This window comes from Staurois parvus, unplaced genomic scaffold, assembly GCF_062004578.1.
Source record: "Staurois parvus isolate SC_StPar_1 unplaced genomic scaffold, SC_StPar_1.0 ptg000886l, whole genome shotgun sequence".
Lineage (NCBI taxonomy): Eukaryota > Metazoa > Chordata > Amphibia > Anura > Ranidae > Staurois > Staurois parvus.
The window spans coordinates 4,547,407-4,565,203 of NW_028318682.1; the positions used below are offsets into that span (position 1 = coordinate 4,547,407).

At 45.2% G+C, this 17,797-nt stretch overlaps 2 protein-coding genes across 2 annotated transcripts in view; both read left to right on the plus strand.

The window, feature by feature from the left end:
• The window catches only part of EVA1A (eva-1 homolog A, regulator of programmed cell death), a 576,027-nt gene that overhangs the window by 376,431 nt on the left and 181,799 nt on the right, over positions 1 to 17,797 (plus strand). The gene's annotated exons all lie outside the window — the stretch shown is intronic.
• LOC149442459 (uncharacterized) lies at positions 3,997 to 5,523 on the plus strand. The gene has a single exon (XM_089656119.1). It carries the CDS (start codon positions 4,109 to 4,111, stop codon positions 5,447 to 5,449), a length of 1,341 nt encoding a protein of 446 aa, XP_089512245.1. The 5' UTR covers positions 3,997 to 4,108; the 3' UTR covers positions 5,450 to 5,523.

Genomic DNA, 17,797 nt, shown 5'->3' on the forward strand with positions numbered 1-17,797 from the left:
AGGTAAGAGGTTGCATCAGGGTTATGTCAGGCCCCTTTCACACGGGTAAAATGATCAGGTTCTCCAATTTTTCAGGCAGACCTGGTCGGATGGTCCATTTATCCAAATGGAAAGGTGGGTGTAAACGGACTTGTGATTGTTTACACTAGTCTATCTCCAGGTCCGATCTAGTCCACTCGAAAAAAAAAAAAAATGGGGATCTGTCCTCTTCCATTTAGGTAGATCATATTGGAGGGTAGTCGGGTGTAAACGGGCAATGGGGCTGCCCATAGAGCAAAGGAGGCTCTGTCTGTGTTCACTTTGCAGATACTGCCTGCTCTGCTCTGATCAGCAGGGAATCTGCGAGTAGATCCCCAGCTGATCAGCAAGGAGTCTGCCCTGTCTGAAAGGGGCCTTAGACATTCATGAACGCAGCCAAAAAAATCTGTGCAAGTACTAGAATTTTCATGTTTGTAGTCTCTAAGCCAGCATCTCATTCCAGGAGGTAGATATTGACCATGGATGATGCCCAAACATAGAAGGCTCTTTCCTTCTAGAGAGACAAGCCCACTTAAATGTCATGTGTTGGTATCATCTGCTGTTCCCTATTTGGTAGGATAAACCAAGTCCCTCGTATCTTGTGTCTCTTGAGTCCTGTGCTGTTCGGGTATAATCATTTATGTCCCTGTATTTTCTTCCCCATTCTTTTTTTTTTTTTTTTTTTTTTTTTTTATACTTGTTCCCTTTGTTGATCATCGTTAAGAATTCTGGATTATGTAACAAGCTAAGCTTTAGATTTATTATTTGTTGGTTCCCAAAATGTTCCAGTCTTTTGTCTGCATAAGCCTTTGTTTACAGATTAAGGTTTACACGAATAATTTATTAAAGCTTTGTATATGTTTTAAGGTCTTACTGTATGTATACAGAAGGGTGACAGATCACAATAATTCTTCCTTAAAAATGTGTAACATTGGAAAATGGCCAGTTCATATTTAGCTACTGTCTACACGTGCCCACACATTGCAAATGGCACATTTATTTTTATAATTTTTTCTCGCCTATAGTATGATTGTTTTATGTTCTCTTTTCTTATTATATACAATTCTTTCTTCTCTTTGCTGTATCTTTCTAGCCTTACCCACTTTTGCAGGTTTTGCTGGTCTCCCAAATGGAGATCATTTACCCACAAACCAAGCTTGCCCAGCCTACCATAGTGCAGGACAAACTATCCTTCAAATTATTGGATAAGGAAGACTGATCAGAAGTGCAGTGACTATAGTCTACAACAGTGAGCTAGTCAGTATCCAGCATTAGTCAGTATCCAGCATTAAACATAAACAGAACTTATATATTCTTAACAAATAATGATTTCTATTTTGTTATTTTCTATTTTACCCCACTCTCCATCATTGCATTGACTTGCACTACCCCTCTCTCCACCACTGCACCAACTTGAACTACCCTACTCTACAACACTGCACCAATTTGGACTACCCCACTCTACACCACTGTACTGACCTGCAATATACCCACTTTGACACTGAACTGATGTACACAATCCCATTCTCAACCACTGCACCATTTTGGATTGCCCTACTCTGCACCATTTTGGATTGCCCTACTCTGCACCATTTTGGATTGCCCTACTCTGCACCATTTTGGATTGCCCTACTCTGCACCATTTTGGATTGCCCTACTCTGCACCATTTTGCATTGCCCTACTCTGCACCATTTTGCATTGCCCTGCTCTGCACCATTTTGCATTGCCCTGCTCTGCACCATTTTGCATTGCCCTGCTCTGCACCATTTTGCATTGCCCTGCTCTGCACCATTTTGCATTGCCCTGCTCTGCACCATTTTGCATTGCCCTGCTCTGCACCATTTTGCATTGCCCTGCTCTGCACCATTTTGCATTGCCCTGCTCTGCACCATTTTGCATTGCCCTGCTCTGCACCATTTTGCATTGCCCTGCTCTGCACCATTTTGCATTGCCCTGCTCTGCACCATTTTGCATTGCCCTGCTCTGCACCATTTTGCATTGCCCTGCTCTGCACCATTTTGCATTGCCCTGCTCTGCACCATTTTGCATTGCCCTGCTCTGCACCATTTTGCATTGCCCTGCTCTGCACCATTTTGCATTGCCCTGCTCTGCACCATTTTGCATTGCCCTGCTCTGCACCATTTTGCATTGCCCTGCTCTGCACCATTTTGCATTGCCCTGCTCTGCACCATTTTGCATAGCCCTGCTCTGCACCACTGCATAGATGCACACTGCTCTACTCTCCACCACTGCACTGACATTAACTTATCCATTCTCTACCATTGTATTGAAAAGCACAAACCCAATCTAGGCCACCGCACTGATGCACACTACCAAACTTCCTACGCACCAATATCTACTACACCACACTCCATCACTGCATCGACCTGCACTACCACACTCTCACCACTCCTGTGGCATTGGCTACTTAACTCTCTGCAAGTGCACCAATGTGCACTACCTACCTCAATTCCATTGTACTAAAGCACACTACCCTATACTGTACTGACTCGTTTTTCCATTTTGATACCATTTAACAAACGGACATACTTTTGCTGGTAAACTATAAAACCCTGACTATATACAGTCCATACACTTGTGTGCAGGACATATCATCTTGAATTCTACTGGACTTAGGAACAGTCATGTTTGATCGTTCCATACTGCTACTACAACCTTATTTACAATAAAAATACAAATAAAATTCCCATACTTGTACACCGATTTATAAAGATAGAGTTGAGGCAGCTGACACTTTATTTCAGTAATCTTGGGATAAGCTCTCGGAATGGTGAAAAAAAAGACAGTAAAGGGGGGAAAAGACCATGACAGTTCAGGAAAATTTAATCTCTCAGACAGTGAGCAGTCTGGGAATGTCACCAGGTCATAAGGCACAGACACATTTAATGGACCATATTTCAGTATTTGCTGAAGCTCTTTTCTCCTGAGATGCATTGCAGTCCTCCCTGCCGTCTACTGGATCCCCTCCAGGGGCTGGATTTTCCTTTCTGCTGTATTTTTCTTCTCATTATTGAATTGTAAAACCGTAAAGGATGCGTATTCTGGGAATCTGTACCACTGGAAAACTCATCTCTGCTCCTGCCAAGTTTTTCTAATAGTACAATAATGTGCAATATCCAGCCCCCCAGCATGTAATATTGGTGACCAATGGGTTTTGTTTTGCCTTCCTAGCAGCACACATTCAAGAATGTTGTAGACATTATGTTACATCAAGATCCCTAAAAACCTAACTCCATCCAACTTTTTTTCCCGAGTCATCTTCTAGGACAGCTCACTTGAGAGATAGGGCTCCTCCCAGGAAACACCCGCTCCACCTTTTTTCCCCTTTTATAGGCGTCCTCTCTCCCATTGCCCCCAGTTTTAGTGTTTCCTCCGGCCAGGAAGGAGCTACGCCCATTTTTTGTTTTTATCTGGGCTCTCTGGCGGAGTACAGAGGGTCCCTGGCTGAGGCCCCCCCTTCCTCCAAGCGAGGCAGGGGCCTTGTGAGGGGGGGGACCTTTCAGCCAGTTTCCACTCGGGGAATGCCCGTTGTAGGGTGGGGGCGTCGGCCCCAGATGGTCCCAGCGGGGCTCTCCAGGGGGGTAGAGCCCGCTCCGCCGACCGAGGCGTTGGTGCCTTTCCCTGCGGGGTTTCAGGTAAGTCTTACCTGCTCCTGGGATCCCGGCAGCATGGCCAGGAGGCTCGGCTGCGGAGGTCTGGACGCTGCGATCGCGTCACTTCCGGGCGCCGGGTGTCGTCACTTCCGGCGCAGGAGCAGGGAACGGCCGCCGCCATCTTGGAAATGGGCGGCGGACCGTGGAAGGAACCCGTGCCACGGCCGCTTCTCCACCGGCGGCCGTGAGAGGGAGGTCGGCGAGGGGGGATCGCAGGGGGGGGGCGGAGCCCACCAGCCCCTGAAAAACCGCCGCACCGAGGCAGAGTCCCCTCCCGGGATGATTGGGTGCCCCCCACGCACACACAGCCCCCCTCTCCCCCCCCCCAGGCCCACGGCTGGAGCTTTCACAGTGGCACAGGGGGGGAGGCGTTGTTTTTACAGACGCATGAACGCATGTATCTTCTTGTCCCCAGATGGGCCCACAGGAGGAGGATAGAGGGGAGAAAGAAGCTCCTTGTGAGCAGAAAAAGAAGTGTGCCACTTGTAGGAAGAAGCTGGCGAGCTCCTGGAGGAAGCAGCTCTGCCAGGGGTGCATAGACAAGCTCATCAAGAAGGAGTCTGGATCTTTTTTTAAAGATTTCCTACAAAATATGACACAGGAAATGTCCAAGACATTTCAAAGCTTCAGGGAACAGAGGCCGGGGCCGGCCCAGGATGAGCCCCAACCGGGCACTTCTGGCACCCAAGGGGGGAAAAAGAGGAAGCTGGACAAGGTAGCGCCGGTAAGGGACTGGGAAGAGGCCGAACAGTCGGACACCTCAGACTCGGAGGAGGGTGAGATTGAGGCTCAGGCCCCAAAGGCAGACAGGTTCCTTTTTCAGGTGGAAGACACGGAGGACCTGTTAAAGGTGATCTATGAGACCCTGGATCTGGAGGAGGAACAGCAGGACCTCTCTCTCCACGACCAACTGTACGCAGGGCTACAGGCAAAAAGCAGCCGTACATTCCCAGTACACCCTGCCCTGTGGTCCACGATCAGGAGGGAATGGGAAGTGCCAGAGAGGAAAGCTTTCCTTCCCAAGAACCTCAAGAGACGTTTCCCCTTTAAGGAGGAAGATGCCTCGGTTTGGGAGACTTGCCCAAAGCCAGACGCCCCTCTCTCGAGGATCTCGAAGGACACGGATCTGTCCTTTGAAGACGGTGGGTCCCTAAAGGACCCAATGGATCGGAAAGCAGATGCTTTCCTGAAGAGGGCATGGGAAGCATCCGCAGTAAATTTTAAGCCTGCAGTGGCAACAACCTGCGTGTCCAGAACCCTGGATGTGTGGTTGGGGCAGCTCCGTTCGCATCTGAAACAAGGCACCCCGGGGGAGGAGATTCTGAAGTCCCTTCCGGTGCTGGAGAAAGCGGTAGCCTTCATCGCGGACGCATCAGCAGAGACCATCAGACTCTCTGCTAGATCTACAGCGCTCATAAACTCGGCGCGGAGGGCTATCTGGCTGAAATCTTGGCAGGGGGATCTGGCCTCCAAGTCTAAACTCTGTGGCCTGCCGTTTGAAGGAAAACTCCTTTTCGGCCCGGAGCTGAATTCAGTCCTGGAAAGGTCGGCAGACAGGAAAAAGAGCTTCCCGGTCCCCAGCAGGCAGGTCGGACGGAAGGGGTTTCGCCCATCCAGGCGATACACGTCAAGGGAAGCTAGGTTCCAAACCCAGCGCCCAGGCTGGGGCGCGAGAAGAGGCAGGAACGAGCCGAGAGGCAGGGGAGGTTTCCTTTTCAACCCCAGCCAGAATAGACCCAAAACCCAGCAGAAGTGACTGGAGAGGCCAGGTGGGAGCGAGGCTGGGGCGCTTCCACGCACAATGGCTAAGGATAACCCAGAACACCTACATTCTGAAGGCCATCCACAGGGGGTACAGAATAGAGTTCACAAGGGCCCCCCCTCAGAGATTCTTTGCAACACCCCTGCCAAAGGACAGGGCCATGGCGGATGCGTTGGTGGACCTCCTACAAGATATGCTCAGTCAGAATGTTATCTGCCAGTTGAGAGAAGAGGAAAGGGGAAGTGGATTCTTCTCCCATTTCTTCCTAAGGAAAAAACCGTCAGGTGCTTACAGGATGATATTGAACCTGCGGAAGGTGAACGAGTTCGTGAGGCCCAGCAAATTCCGTATGGAGTCCATATACACGGTGAAGGATCTCCTTTCACCTGGGGTGTTCATGGCCTCGATAGATCTGCAAGATGCATACCTGCATGTCCCGATAAGAGAAGACTCCAGGAGATTCCTGAGGTTTGCGCTGGAAGGCGAAATGGGTCCGGTGCTATTTCAGTTCAACACACTCCCTTTCGGCCTGTCGTCGGCCCCGAGGATCTTCACCAAGATTCTAGCGGAGCCTTTAAGAGTTTTGAGACTGGAAGGGATAAACATCATCCCCTATTTGGACGACCTGCTTTTATTTGCGGGCACAGAAGGTGGCCTGAGAACGCACATCGAACGTACGATATCTTTTCTGGAAAGTTTGGGGTGGCTTATCAACAAGGAGAAGTCGCAGCTAACCCCCTCCAAGAGGATTACGTACTTGGGGTACGTCCTGGACTCCGCACAGGCCCGGTCATACCTCACATCAGAAAAAGCCCTCAACCTGCGGAAGGACACAAAGGCCCTCAGGAGGATGTCGACCTGCACGGTCAGGACCGCGATGAGAATAATCGGGCGGATGACAGCGGCAATACCAGGGGTGCAATGGGCGCAACTTCACTCCAGGGTTCTGCAAAATCACACCCTTTCCCACTGGGACGGCAGCCGAGCAGGTCTGAATTCCAGGATCCGCATCACGCAGGAAGTGAAGGAGTCGCTAAAGTGGTGGGGAAGCACTCTCACTTTGGAACGGGGAAGAAGTTGGAGGCTGGCCAGCCCAGTGCGGATCACCACGGATGCAAGCATGACTGGTTGGGGTGCCCATATGGAAGACGGCCTCGCCCAGGGCACGTGGGGTGCAGTGGACTCCAGCAGGTCGTCAAATTACAGGGAGCTGTTGGCAGTTTTCAAGGCACTTACGACCTTTCAGGAAAAGATAAGGGGGAGAGGTGTCCAGGTTCTCTCCGACAATACCACTGCAGTGGCATATTTGAACAGGCAGGGAGGCACAAGGTCCCCAAGGCTGATGGAGTTGGCCGGATCCCTCCTGAGCTGGGCGGAGGAAAACCTGGAGTTCATCACGGCAGTACATCTGAAAGGGGACCTGAACCAATTGGCGGATCAGCTGAGCCGAAGAGAGGTCAGCCAGACAGAATGGTGCCTCAGCCAGTCAGCGTTCGATCAGATTTGCGCCAGGTGGGGCTCCCCCTCTATCGATCTATTTGCCAACGGCCAGAACACAAAGCGGGAAAGGTACTTCTGCCTGCAGAGGGACCCCAAAAGCGAGGGGATAGATGCGCTAGCCCAGCAGTGGGAAGGAGACCTCCTTTATGCCTTCCCTCCATTCAGACTACTGCCGCAGGTGATACAGAAGATCCAGTTGTCTCAAACCACAGTTGTTCTGATCGCACCATTCTGGCCCAAGAGATCTTGGTTCTCCCGGTTGAAGGAGCTCAGTTTAGCGGACCCTTGGATGATGCCACCCACACGCGATTTACTCACCCAGGGGAGGGTGATGCATCCTCATCCAGAAAGGCTGTCCTTAGCGGCGTGGCTTCTGAGCGGGACCGGCTAGCGGAAATGGGGCTGTCGGCAAGAGTGGTCGCCACCCTCTTGGAGGGCCGGAAGAGGTCGACGAACGCCTTGTACGACAAGGTCTGGAAGAAGTTTTCCGCCTGGAAGGTCAGAAACGCAGCACCGGGCACGCCCATTTTGCATGCCGTTCTTGAATTCCTTCAAGCCGGTGCGGATAAGAATCTGGCCGCCAATACCCTCAAAGTACAGGTAGCGGCTCTGTCGAACTTTCTCGAGCTGAGGTTGGCGGCAGACCCCTTGGTAATCAGATTCCTGAAGGCTATCTCCAGGCGCCGTGCCCCGTCCTTGCCAAAACTGCCAACATGGGACCTGGGCACAGTCCTGAAGAGCTTTCAGCGGGGGCCCTTCGAACCGCTGGATGAGTGTTCGCTCAGGTTTCTGACGCTTAAAACCATCCTCCTCACGGCACTAGTTTCTGCCCGCAGGGTCAGCGAGTTGCATGCCCTTTCAGTGATCGAGCCGTACTGCACCATCTTCTTGGATAGGATCATCCTCCGCACGGACGCGGCCTTCCTACCTAAGGTCGCGTCACACTTCCATAGATCTCAGGAAATAGTAATACCTTCCCTGGAGGCCGATCCGGGCAGCACGGAAGACTATAGCAGGTTAGACGTTCGGTGTTTGATCACGTACATCGAACGCACGAAGACATGGAGACACTCGTCCCGGCTTTTCGTCCTATTCCAGGGGCCAAGGAAGGGGGACGGTGCCTCCAAGGGCACCATCGCCAGATGGATCAGGGAGGCAGTTTCGGAAGGTTACAAGTCGGCAGGCCTGTCACCACCGCCCGGCCTAAAAGCCCACTCCACGAGGGCCACTGCGGCCTCCTGGGCGGAAAAAGGGGGGGCCTCCCCCGGACAGATCTGCAGAGCCGCAACGTGGTCCAGTTTCGCCACCTTCACTAAGCATTACAGGCTGGATCTGATCGGCAGCAAGGACCAGGCATTTGGCAGGAAGGTCCTACAAGCAGGGTGCCCGCCCTAATGTACGTATTTCTATTCTACTCCTCTCAAGTGAGCTGTCCTAGAAGATGACTCGGGAAAACGCAGTTATTTACCTGTTAACTGTATTTCCAGGAATCTTCTAGGACAGCGTAACTCCCCCCCGATTACTGTTTGATCACACAATTATGTGCAGGTATGTTGCGAACCTATGGGGGATGTCTTTATTACCGGTTTTCTTCTTTGTTTTCTCCTAGGCCTTCGGTCATATTCTTATACTGGGGGCAATGGGAGAGAGGACGCCTATAAAAGGGGAAAAAAGGTGGAGCGGGTGTTTCCTGGGAGGAGCCCTATCTCTCAAGTGAGCTGTCCTAGAAGATTCCTGGAAATACAGTTAACAGGTAAATAACTGCGTTTTTTTTTTTTGGATAGAAGACTTAAAATTTCTGCCAGGTTTTTTTTTTCTTGTCGGTGACCCTATGGGGAATAGTTTTTCTTGTGTTCAGTCTCTGTGCCTGTGACACAAACGAGGGGGGCAGCTGTCATAGGACAGGAGGACACAAAAAGTACTAAAAAATTGTTCCAATCTTTTCTTGTCCTACTAAAATGTATTTCTTGTCTGGAGAGATTTACCATCATGTATCACTAGTAACAAAAATCAATGGACTCTCTAACCCTTCACTATTCCATCTAATGGTGCCTGCATATTTTCAAAGCCCAAGCACAAGGAAAAGCCAGCAGCATGACACCAATAATCTTTTTTTTTTTTCACTGTAAGGGTGGCATTCTGACCAGAAATGTAAGAGGGGTCTTCTCACTGACCACCAGTGTAAGGAGGGGCCTTCCCCCTGGCCCCCCCAGTGTAAGGGGGGGCATTCTTCCCACTGACTCACTCCACCAGTGTAAAGGGGGGCATTCTTCCCACTGACTCACTCCACCAGTGTAAAGGGGGGCATTCTTCCCACTGACTCACTCCACCAGTGTAAAGGGGGGCATTCTTCCCACTGACTCACTCCACCAGTTTAAAGGGGGGCATTCTTCCCACTGACTCCCTCCCCCCTGTGTAAAGGGGTCTTTTTCCCACTGATACCCCCCCAGTGTAAAGAGGGGGCTTCTTCCCACTGACCCCCCCAGTGTAAAGGGGGCATTCTTCCCACTGCCCCCCCCCAGTGTAAGGGGGGTATTCCCACTGAAACCCCCAGTGTAAAGGGGGGCATTCTTCCCATTGACCTCTGAGAAAATTATTTGAATGGTGTTCACTGAAACCTGAAAAGCATTTTAGTAGTTTCTCTGGTGTAAAAAGGTTAAAGGCTGGCGTAGTGTAATGTAACACTTTTGGTAATTAAGTGTGGCATTTATTATAGAGATCTACACATCTGTCCAAAAAGAGGGACAACTGAGACGGTAGGAGAGACAGCAATTGAATTTCAAAAAAGGACAGTTTCTCCAAATGAGGGACTGTTGGGCACTGCGGGAGTGTACATTCTGTAGACTGTAGAGCCAAGGCCTAAACCGTAATCAAACAGAATTTGAATCAACAATGTTGGCTATTTTATTCAGACAGCTGTGACTGAATAGGGACTGTATCTGATTGGCTTATAATTTTCCACCCAGCTCCTTCAAATTTTTGAATAGAGCATTGTTAAGCCAGGTGATGCCAACAGGGCCACCCATGGCTTGATTCATCAGGAAATGACCAAAAATTAGAACTATGTACGGCCATATACTTCACATAAGGCTTCTGGTGTGTTCCCATAAAGAGGGTTGTCCATTGAATATAACTGCAATGGGATTTCATTAAGTCATTTTGATATAAATACGGCTTCCTGGAATTGTTCTTTATGCATACTTGGTCTATGGTCATTCCAATTGTCTGTCTGGTTTCTTGTGAAACTGTGGAGATATTTGAAGCGGATCAGCCTAAACAACCCTTATCTGCCCTGATCACCTGCATACACCTAACAAAGAATCCTTCAGACAAGGAGCTATGACAAGTATACTGAGAGGGCTGTGAATGCAACTTGTGTCCCCAAGATTGTTCACAGTTCAGTTGAGACCTGGAACCTGTCAGCAGGAAGTTGGCTGTCAGTTTTTGTGACAGAAATTTCTACAAACTTAAGTTCTATTGTGTCCTGTTTGTGAATGCAAAAAATAAATTAGGACACAGAAATATTTTTTTTTATTATAAGGCAATGATCCTTTTTTTTTTCTTTTTTTTTTTCTTTTTCCTAATGCAGTTTTTTGTAAGTTTTGAAAATGGGGTTTGAAAAAAGAAGGAAAAAGGGTCATTCAACAACCCAATCCCATTATCCATATATAAAACTATTCAATATATATGTTCGTTTACTGCTTTGCAATTCCCTGAACAGCCAATGAGAATTTTACTGACCACATTTCCAAAAACTAAAATTGAAGTAGCTGTTATAGGCTTCTCTTGTGCATGTTCTGATGTTAAAGGCTGTTTTTACTGAGGGTTGTGTTTTTTTGTTTTGTTTGTTTTTTTTGCAATCTTAGTGTAATTTTTGCACAATCTGTGATCAGATTGTTACACTCTTACCGTATATACGTGTGTGTGTGTGTGTGTGTGTGTGTGTGTGTGTGTGTGTGTGTATATAGGTATATATGTATATAGGTATATATATATATATATAGGTATATATATATATATATATATAGGTATATAGGTGTGTGTGTGTGTATATATATATATATATATATATATATATATGTATATAGGTATATATATATATATGTATATAGGTATATATATATATATAGGTATATAGATATAGGTATATATATATATAGGTATATAGGTATAGGTATATAGGTATATATATATAGGTATATAGGTATATAGGTATATGTATATAGGTATATATATATATATAGGTATATATAGGTATATCTATATAGGTATATCTATATAGGTATATCTATATAGGTATATATATATAGGTATATATATATAGGTATATATATATAGGTATATATATATAGGGATATATATATATAGGTATATATATATAGGGATGTATATATATAGGGATGTATATATATAGGGATGTATATATATAGGGATGTATATATATAGGGATGTATATATATAGGGATGTATATATATAGGGATGTATATATATAGGGATATATATATATAGGGATATATATATATATATATATAGGGATATATATATATATAGATATAGGGATATATATATATATATATATATATATAGATATATAGATATATATATATATATATATATATATATATATATATATATATATATAGGTATATATATATATATATATATATATAGGTATATATATATGTATATATATATATATATATATATATATATATATATATATATATATATATATATAGGTATATATATATATAGGTATATATAGGTATATATATATATATAGGTATATATAGGTATATATATATATATAGGTATATATATATATATAGGTATATATATATATATAGGTATATATATATATATAGGTATATATATATATATAGATATATATATATATAGGTATATATATATATATAGGTATATATATATATATAGGTATATATATATATATAGGTATATATATATATATATATATATAGGTGTATGTATATATAGGTATATATATATATATATAGGTATATAGGTATATATATATGTGTGTGTATGTGTATATATAAAAATGTGTACCCTACAATCAGAATTCTAAAGACGCTACGCACACTGGACGTTTAGCCACAGTGCATGATGCTTCCACAGGTGCATTGTCCAGCCCTATTGCTGACAGTCTGAGAAACTGAGAGGCTGGCAGCTGCTATGCCTGGACGGGGCTAGACAGTGCACTGAGCATTATGAATATTCAGGCCAATGCCTGCAAGATGTTTGCATTCTGGGCATTTATTCCAGGGTGCATACTGCCTAAACATTCAGCTTGGTGCACTTGTGAGATGGGGAAACAGCTCTCATTGTGAATTAAATATTTTGAAATGTTTTACTGACATTCTCCGATTTAGCCACAAGATGTCACTGTTTTTCTAACACAGCCTCAGACTGCATAGATATTTCTATATTCAGGAAGGGGTGGGGTTTTACATGTGGGAGCTCAGTGAACAGGAAGAGAGACTGCGGCTATGTTTTGATGATAGTGAAGGAAAAGAGCCATGTGAGCAGAGAATCCATTGGCATCCAGGTGTGAGAACTGCAGCTAGTCAAGCTGATGGTGTTCAAGACGCTGATCCTGTTCAGAGAAAGGAAGATCGCTGCCAGGAAGGCTGATGAGATCGCATGCTTGTTGGCGAGACATTTGTTCTGTTCTGAGTCACCAGCGGATGCAAGACAGGCCCGGGTCGGTAAGATCGTGCGCGCACCTCATTTCAGTGTTAGCGCCTCCAGAGACTGAGACAGGCCTATAGTTAGTGTGCTGTTCCCCTCATATTTGTTATTTAACTGTGCATTGTATTACCAATTCTTATTTCACCATGTTTGTTTCTATGTCTTGATCTGTTGCTGCCATCTGCTGGCCAGAATTTGCATGCTGCATGCCTCTGTTATAGCTAGTGTTTTCTCTGCTGGGTGTGGTTTTAGGCAAGCCTTGGTCCTGGTCACTTCCTGCAGCCATTTTTTATGTGCTGTATAGCTGTGTGACAGGACATTCAATACCCTGGGCTTGTGAAGGCATCAGTTTTTGACCAGCAGTTAGCCTCAGGAAAGATATCACAGGACAGAATCAATACCTCTACTACCTTACAGTATTGTATCACTGTTTGTCGCTGTATTTTGGACCAAATAAACCCACGCTGATTTCATTCCCGTGTATACGTTTGGATCCATCTAACCTGAACATCTGCCGGTTCGGTCTGCTCGACTGCTTGGATATGAAGGTAGGATGTTACACAGCTAGTATCAGTTATACCTTCATTCGCCTTCATGTGGGGACAGAACAGTTAGGGTCTCTGTGTCAGGCCACAAGCGTTATTACTGATCATTGGAAGGACTCCACAACTTAAAGTGACATTTCACATTGCAGAGATGATAAAATCCCACAAACTCAAGCCAGACTGGCGTTTTGCTCAGAAGGAATACTCAGGCACGTGCTACAGAACCAGTTATGAAGGGGGAATACTGTAGATTTGTGTAAGATTGTAAACTGTTGTGCTGCACCGCAGGCTAGCCCATACCATACACCCATACACTGATTCTTGCTCTTTTAGGGTAATAACAGGTAAGGTGTGGCACCTTAGTTGTGCCCGCCAGTAGGTAAATTACTTCACTTTCTACCTTCATCCATCAGAAGGCGCTGTGCTGTGCAGCACAAGGGTCTCAGCCTTTGAGCTGGGTGTATGTAAATTTATTGTATGTTTCCAGCATTTGTGGTTGTGTTTATTTGCCACATCTAAGTAGAAGTCTGTTGTGGCAAAACCTGGTGTTGGGGTTGCCTTCCTCGTTCATGACTTCACTGTATCCTTGGGAGCCCACCCCGGTACACGGCTTACACACCATCCAGCCAAAGCAGCTGTCAGCTTCTCATAGTGTTTTACATGCTGCTGGTGGTGGGGCTGGATGGAGACCTTGTGCCTTCCGCTAACACCTAAACATCAAAGCCTCATGCATCAGGGCTAAACGCACAGTGTTCATGAGGTCTAATGTGGACTGCTGAGTCCTGTTCAGAAGTTTTATGTTGAAGAAACTTTGGGCCTTTGTCTTTTAAAATCTCCAGTACAGCCAACAGCTTCTACCCTGTTAGACATTTTGAAATATTTTTAGCCCTGGTTCACATATGTGCGTTCCTGCGGGCCGTGTTTTGCGCGGGCATGAGAGGCCATTCATTTGAATGGACTCCCGTGCCCCGGGACAAGCGGGGAAGAAGTCCCTGCACTTCTTCTGGAAATGGAGCCTGCATGGGAACCTTGGTTCCCAGTACAATTGCGATTTCCAATGTGGGCAACGTGCCATCCAATGGCACCCGCCTGCGGGTCCGCATACTTCTGTGCTGGTGCACAGATTTTTGTGCAGATCCACAGCAGCACCACCCGCATATGTGAACCTAGCCTAAAGCTGAACTCCTGAATGATCTGTATTGTATACTGGGAAAGCTGAAAATCACTGTAGTAGTCAGTGCTCAATTTCTATGGTAGCAGCTTCCACTCTGCATACTGACCACAGAGGGTCGTTCTGCTGCCATTCTGTGGGCCGTTTTTCAAGCTTGGTACTGCTGCCATTCATAGGATGTCTATTTGTCCAATCATAAAGGGTCTTTTGTGCATTTAAAAAAGTGAAGCGGGATGGGCTGGTGCGGTCATGACCTCTGCCTTGTAATCAACCAAAAGAAAAAAATAAAAAGGGGGAGAAGGCCAATTTGCGGACTTTGAAGGCACTGCAACAATAATTCATTGATTTAAAATCACTTTTTATTAGAATGAGCCATTACAGTACATGACAAATATATCTGCTAAGAATTCAAAACCCCCCCATAGAGGCACATGGCACTTAGGAGCCCATGTTTATACCCCCACAGCTGTCACTCTGTTGGGTATCTCTTCATATTCATGACCTCTGCCTTGTCCAATCATAGAATGCCTTGTATTAAATGAAAAAAATACAAGGTGTTTTATGTATGGTAGTGGTGCAGAGTGAGCAACTCCTTGTGGTTAGTTTGCTGGGGGGATGCAGAATCCAAGCAGGACCCAAAAGATCAGTTGTCACTGTAGTATCGCCAATTACTACAATGATTTCCAACTTTTCCCAGTGTCCCATCAGATATAAGATGTGCGCACTTATATGTGCCAAGCTGGACGAGTGTAAGTGCAATACAGATCCTCCCTAGAGTTCGACTTTAAAGCTGGCAAGCAGCTAAGCACACCATTCTAATTTTGCAGATCTCTTCAGCCAACCTAGGGATTCACTTACCTATGTCAGACTGTACAGGTAGGTCCCTGACCTCACTGTTCTCTACTGCAGTTATAGCAAGACTGCTTGGTCAAGGGTTGTGGTTGGATAGTGAAGGAGAAGCAGAAGCAGCATACTGATGAAGTTTGATTGAAAGCCCTGCAAATCAACAGAGCCTGATTAGTTTACATAGCTGATCCTTCCTTCCCTAGTATGTCAGAATTATGGAGGACAACAAACTTTTCTGATGAATATAATGCTGAATGATGGGTACCAAACCATTCATAATCTTGTTTCCCTTGTGGGTATGTACACACAATATCCCAAAATGCCATTTTTTTTTATTTTTTTTTTTGAAGGTCAGTATTTGATAGTCTTGTAAATCCCACCAAATATTATTATACAGTATTTATAAAGCGCCAATAGTTCACTCAGCGCTGTACATTACAAAGGGGGACAGAACATGTGACAGAACAATACCAATACAAATATGACCGCCTTTAGAAAGGCTGCACGTTGCACAAAAGCCTACCCTGTGTAGGCTGTCGTCCTCTTCCTAAAGCCCTGTATACACGTTTAGAATATCGAACAAATGAACATTCATTTATTTATATTTTTTTTTTTTGCATGCTAGTTTCATATCAAAAGTGAAGGTTACTAAAGTTACGAAAATTCTTTGACAGAATAAAAGTTCTAAAAAATTTAATGTATTTTTATATTGTATTTTTGGATGACTACTGTACTGGTTAAACGAAAATCGTACGATCAAGTATCGTACGGTAACAATTTGTGCTTGTCCCTTCTATTGTTTTTCGGATGATTGCTGTGTAGCAATGATCAGACTATCGTACAATTGCTTTATAAGCTGCATTTTTTGTACGATATTCTGATCATGTTTACAGGGCTTTATCCTCACTATTGGCTAGTAAGACCTGCTCATTGTGATGGGCCTACACTGAGGAATGGGTGGCAAGGGCAGCCTTTCAACTCAGGAAGTTGGCTTGATTTTTGATTACTAGGGTACTTTTTGAATTCAGGGAACCGTGGGCACTGCAACTGAAAACAGACCTGAAGCCCCGTAGTGCCTACACTGTGTGGCCAAGGATAGTTTAAAAGGATTTTCTGTCTTCAGTCTTGTTTTTGTTTTACGGTGACTTTATTATATGTATTGATTAGCCATGTTCCTAGCTATCAATTTAATGAATGTTCCTTTTTTTTTTTGTATGAGTACAGCTCAGTAAAGATATTCAGCTGTATGTGATGAACCTCTTTAAATTAAAATGTAGAGGGAATCCAATTTGTTTGCATCTCCTGGCACTAAGAATATTTAATTGGGAAATATATGAGAACAATGAATAATGTATTTGGAGAAGTTTGGCCCAGAGGAACATCTATGGCTGGAATATAACTTTGCTGTGGAGTACGTATTACGTATATGCTTTGGAATTATATCACCTGGATATCCAACCAGAAATAGAATTCCTAAGGACATGACCTTATAATTACAAAGACTGCTGGCTAAGGAAATGGAAGAATTTTGGACCGTTCTGTTATTGCCTCCCAGGAACACTGTTCAGATCAAACATTTCAGGGCCATTTTTTTAGCATTAATTGTTCTGCATATAGTATTTCAGCACCGCAATCATTGCAGTTGCTACACCATGGCATAAATGTATTTTTTCACATGCATCTGTTGCTTTTGCCGAGTTGAAAATTGTCCAAATGAATTTTTCCCCATGAACAGGCTTAGAAACAGAGTAGGGGAGATAGAGGCACACTGCTCAAAAAAAATTAAAGGGACACTCTGAAAACACATTCGATCTTAATTGCGAAAAATATCATGCTGGATATCTAAACTGATATGGACTGGGTAATGTGTTAGGAATGTAAGGATGCCCCATCGCTTGAAGGAAATGAAAATGATCAATCTACAGAGGACTGAATTCAAAGACACCCTGAAAATCAAAGTGAAAAAATGATGCAGCAGGCTAGTCCATTTAGCTGAAATTCCATTGCAACAACTCAAAATGGTACGCAGTAGTTGTTTGGCCCCCACATGCTTGTATGCATGCCTGACATCATTGGGGCATGCTCCTAATGAGACAACAGATGGTATCCTGGGGTATTTCCTTCCAGATCTGGACCTCCTGGACAGTTTAAGATGCAATCTGGCGGTGTTGGATGGACCGAAACATGATATCCCAGAGGTGATCTATTGGAATTAGGTCAGGCGAGCTTGGAGGCCATTCAATGGTATAATTTCCTTCATCCTCCAGGAACTGCCTGCATACTCTTGCCACATGGGGCTGGACATTGTCGTGCATCAGGAGGAACCCAGGACCCACTGCACCAGCGAAGGGTCTGACAATGGGTCCAAGAATTTCATCCCGATACCAAATGGCAGTCAGGGTGCCATTGTCTAGACTGTAGAGGTCTGTGCGTCCCTCCATGGATATGCCTCCCCAGACCATCACTGACCCACCACCAAATCAGCCGTGCTGAACGATGTTAAAGGCAGCATAATGTTCTCCACAGCTTCTCCAGACTCTTTCATGTCTGTCACAAGTGCTCAGGTGAAC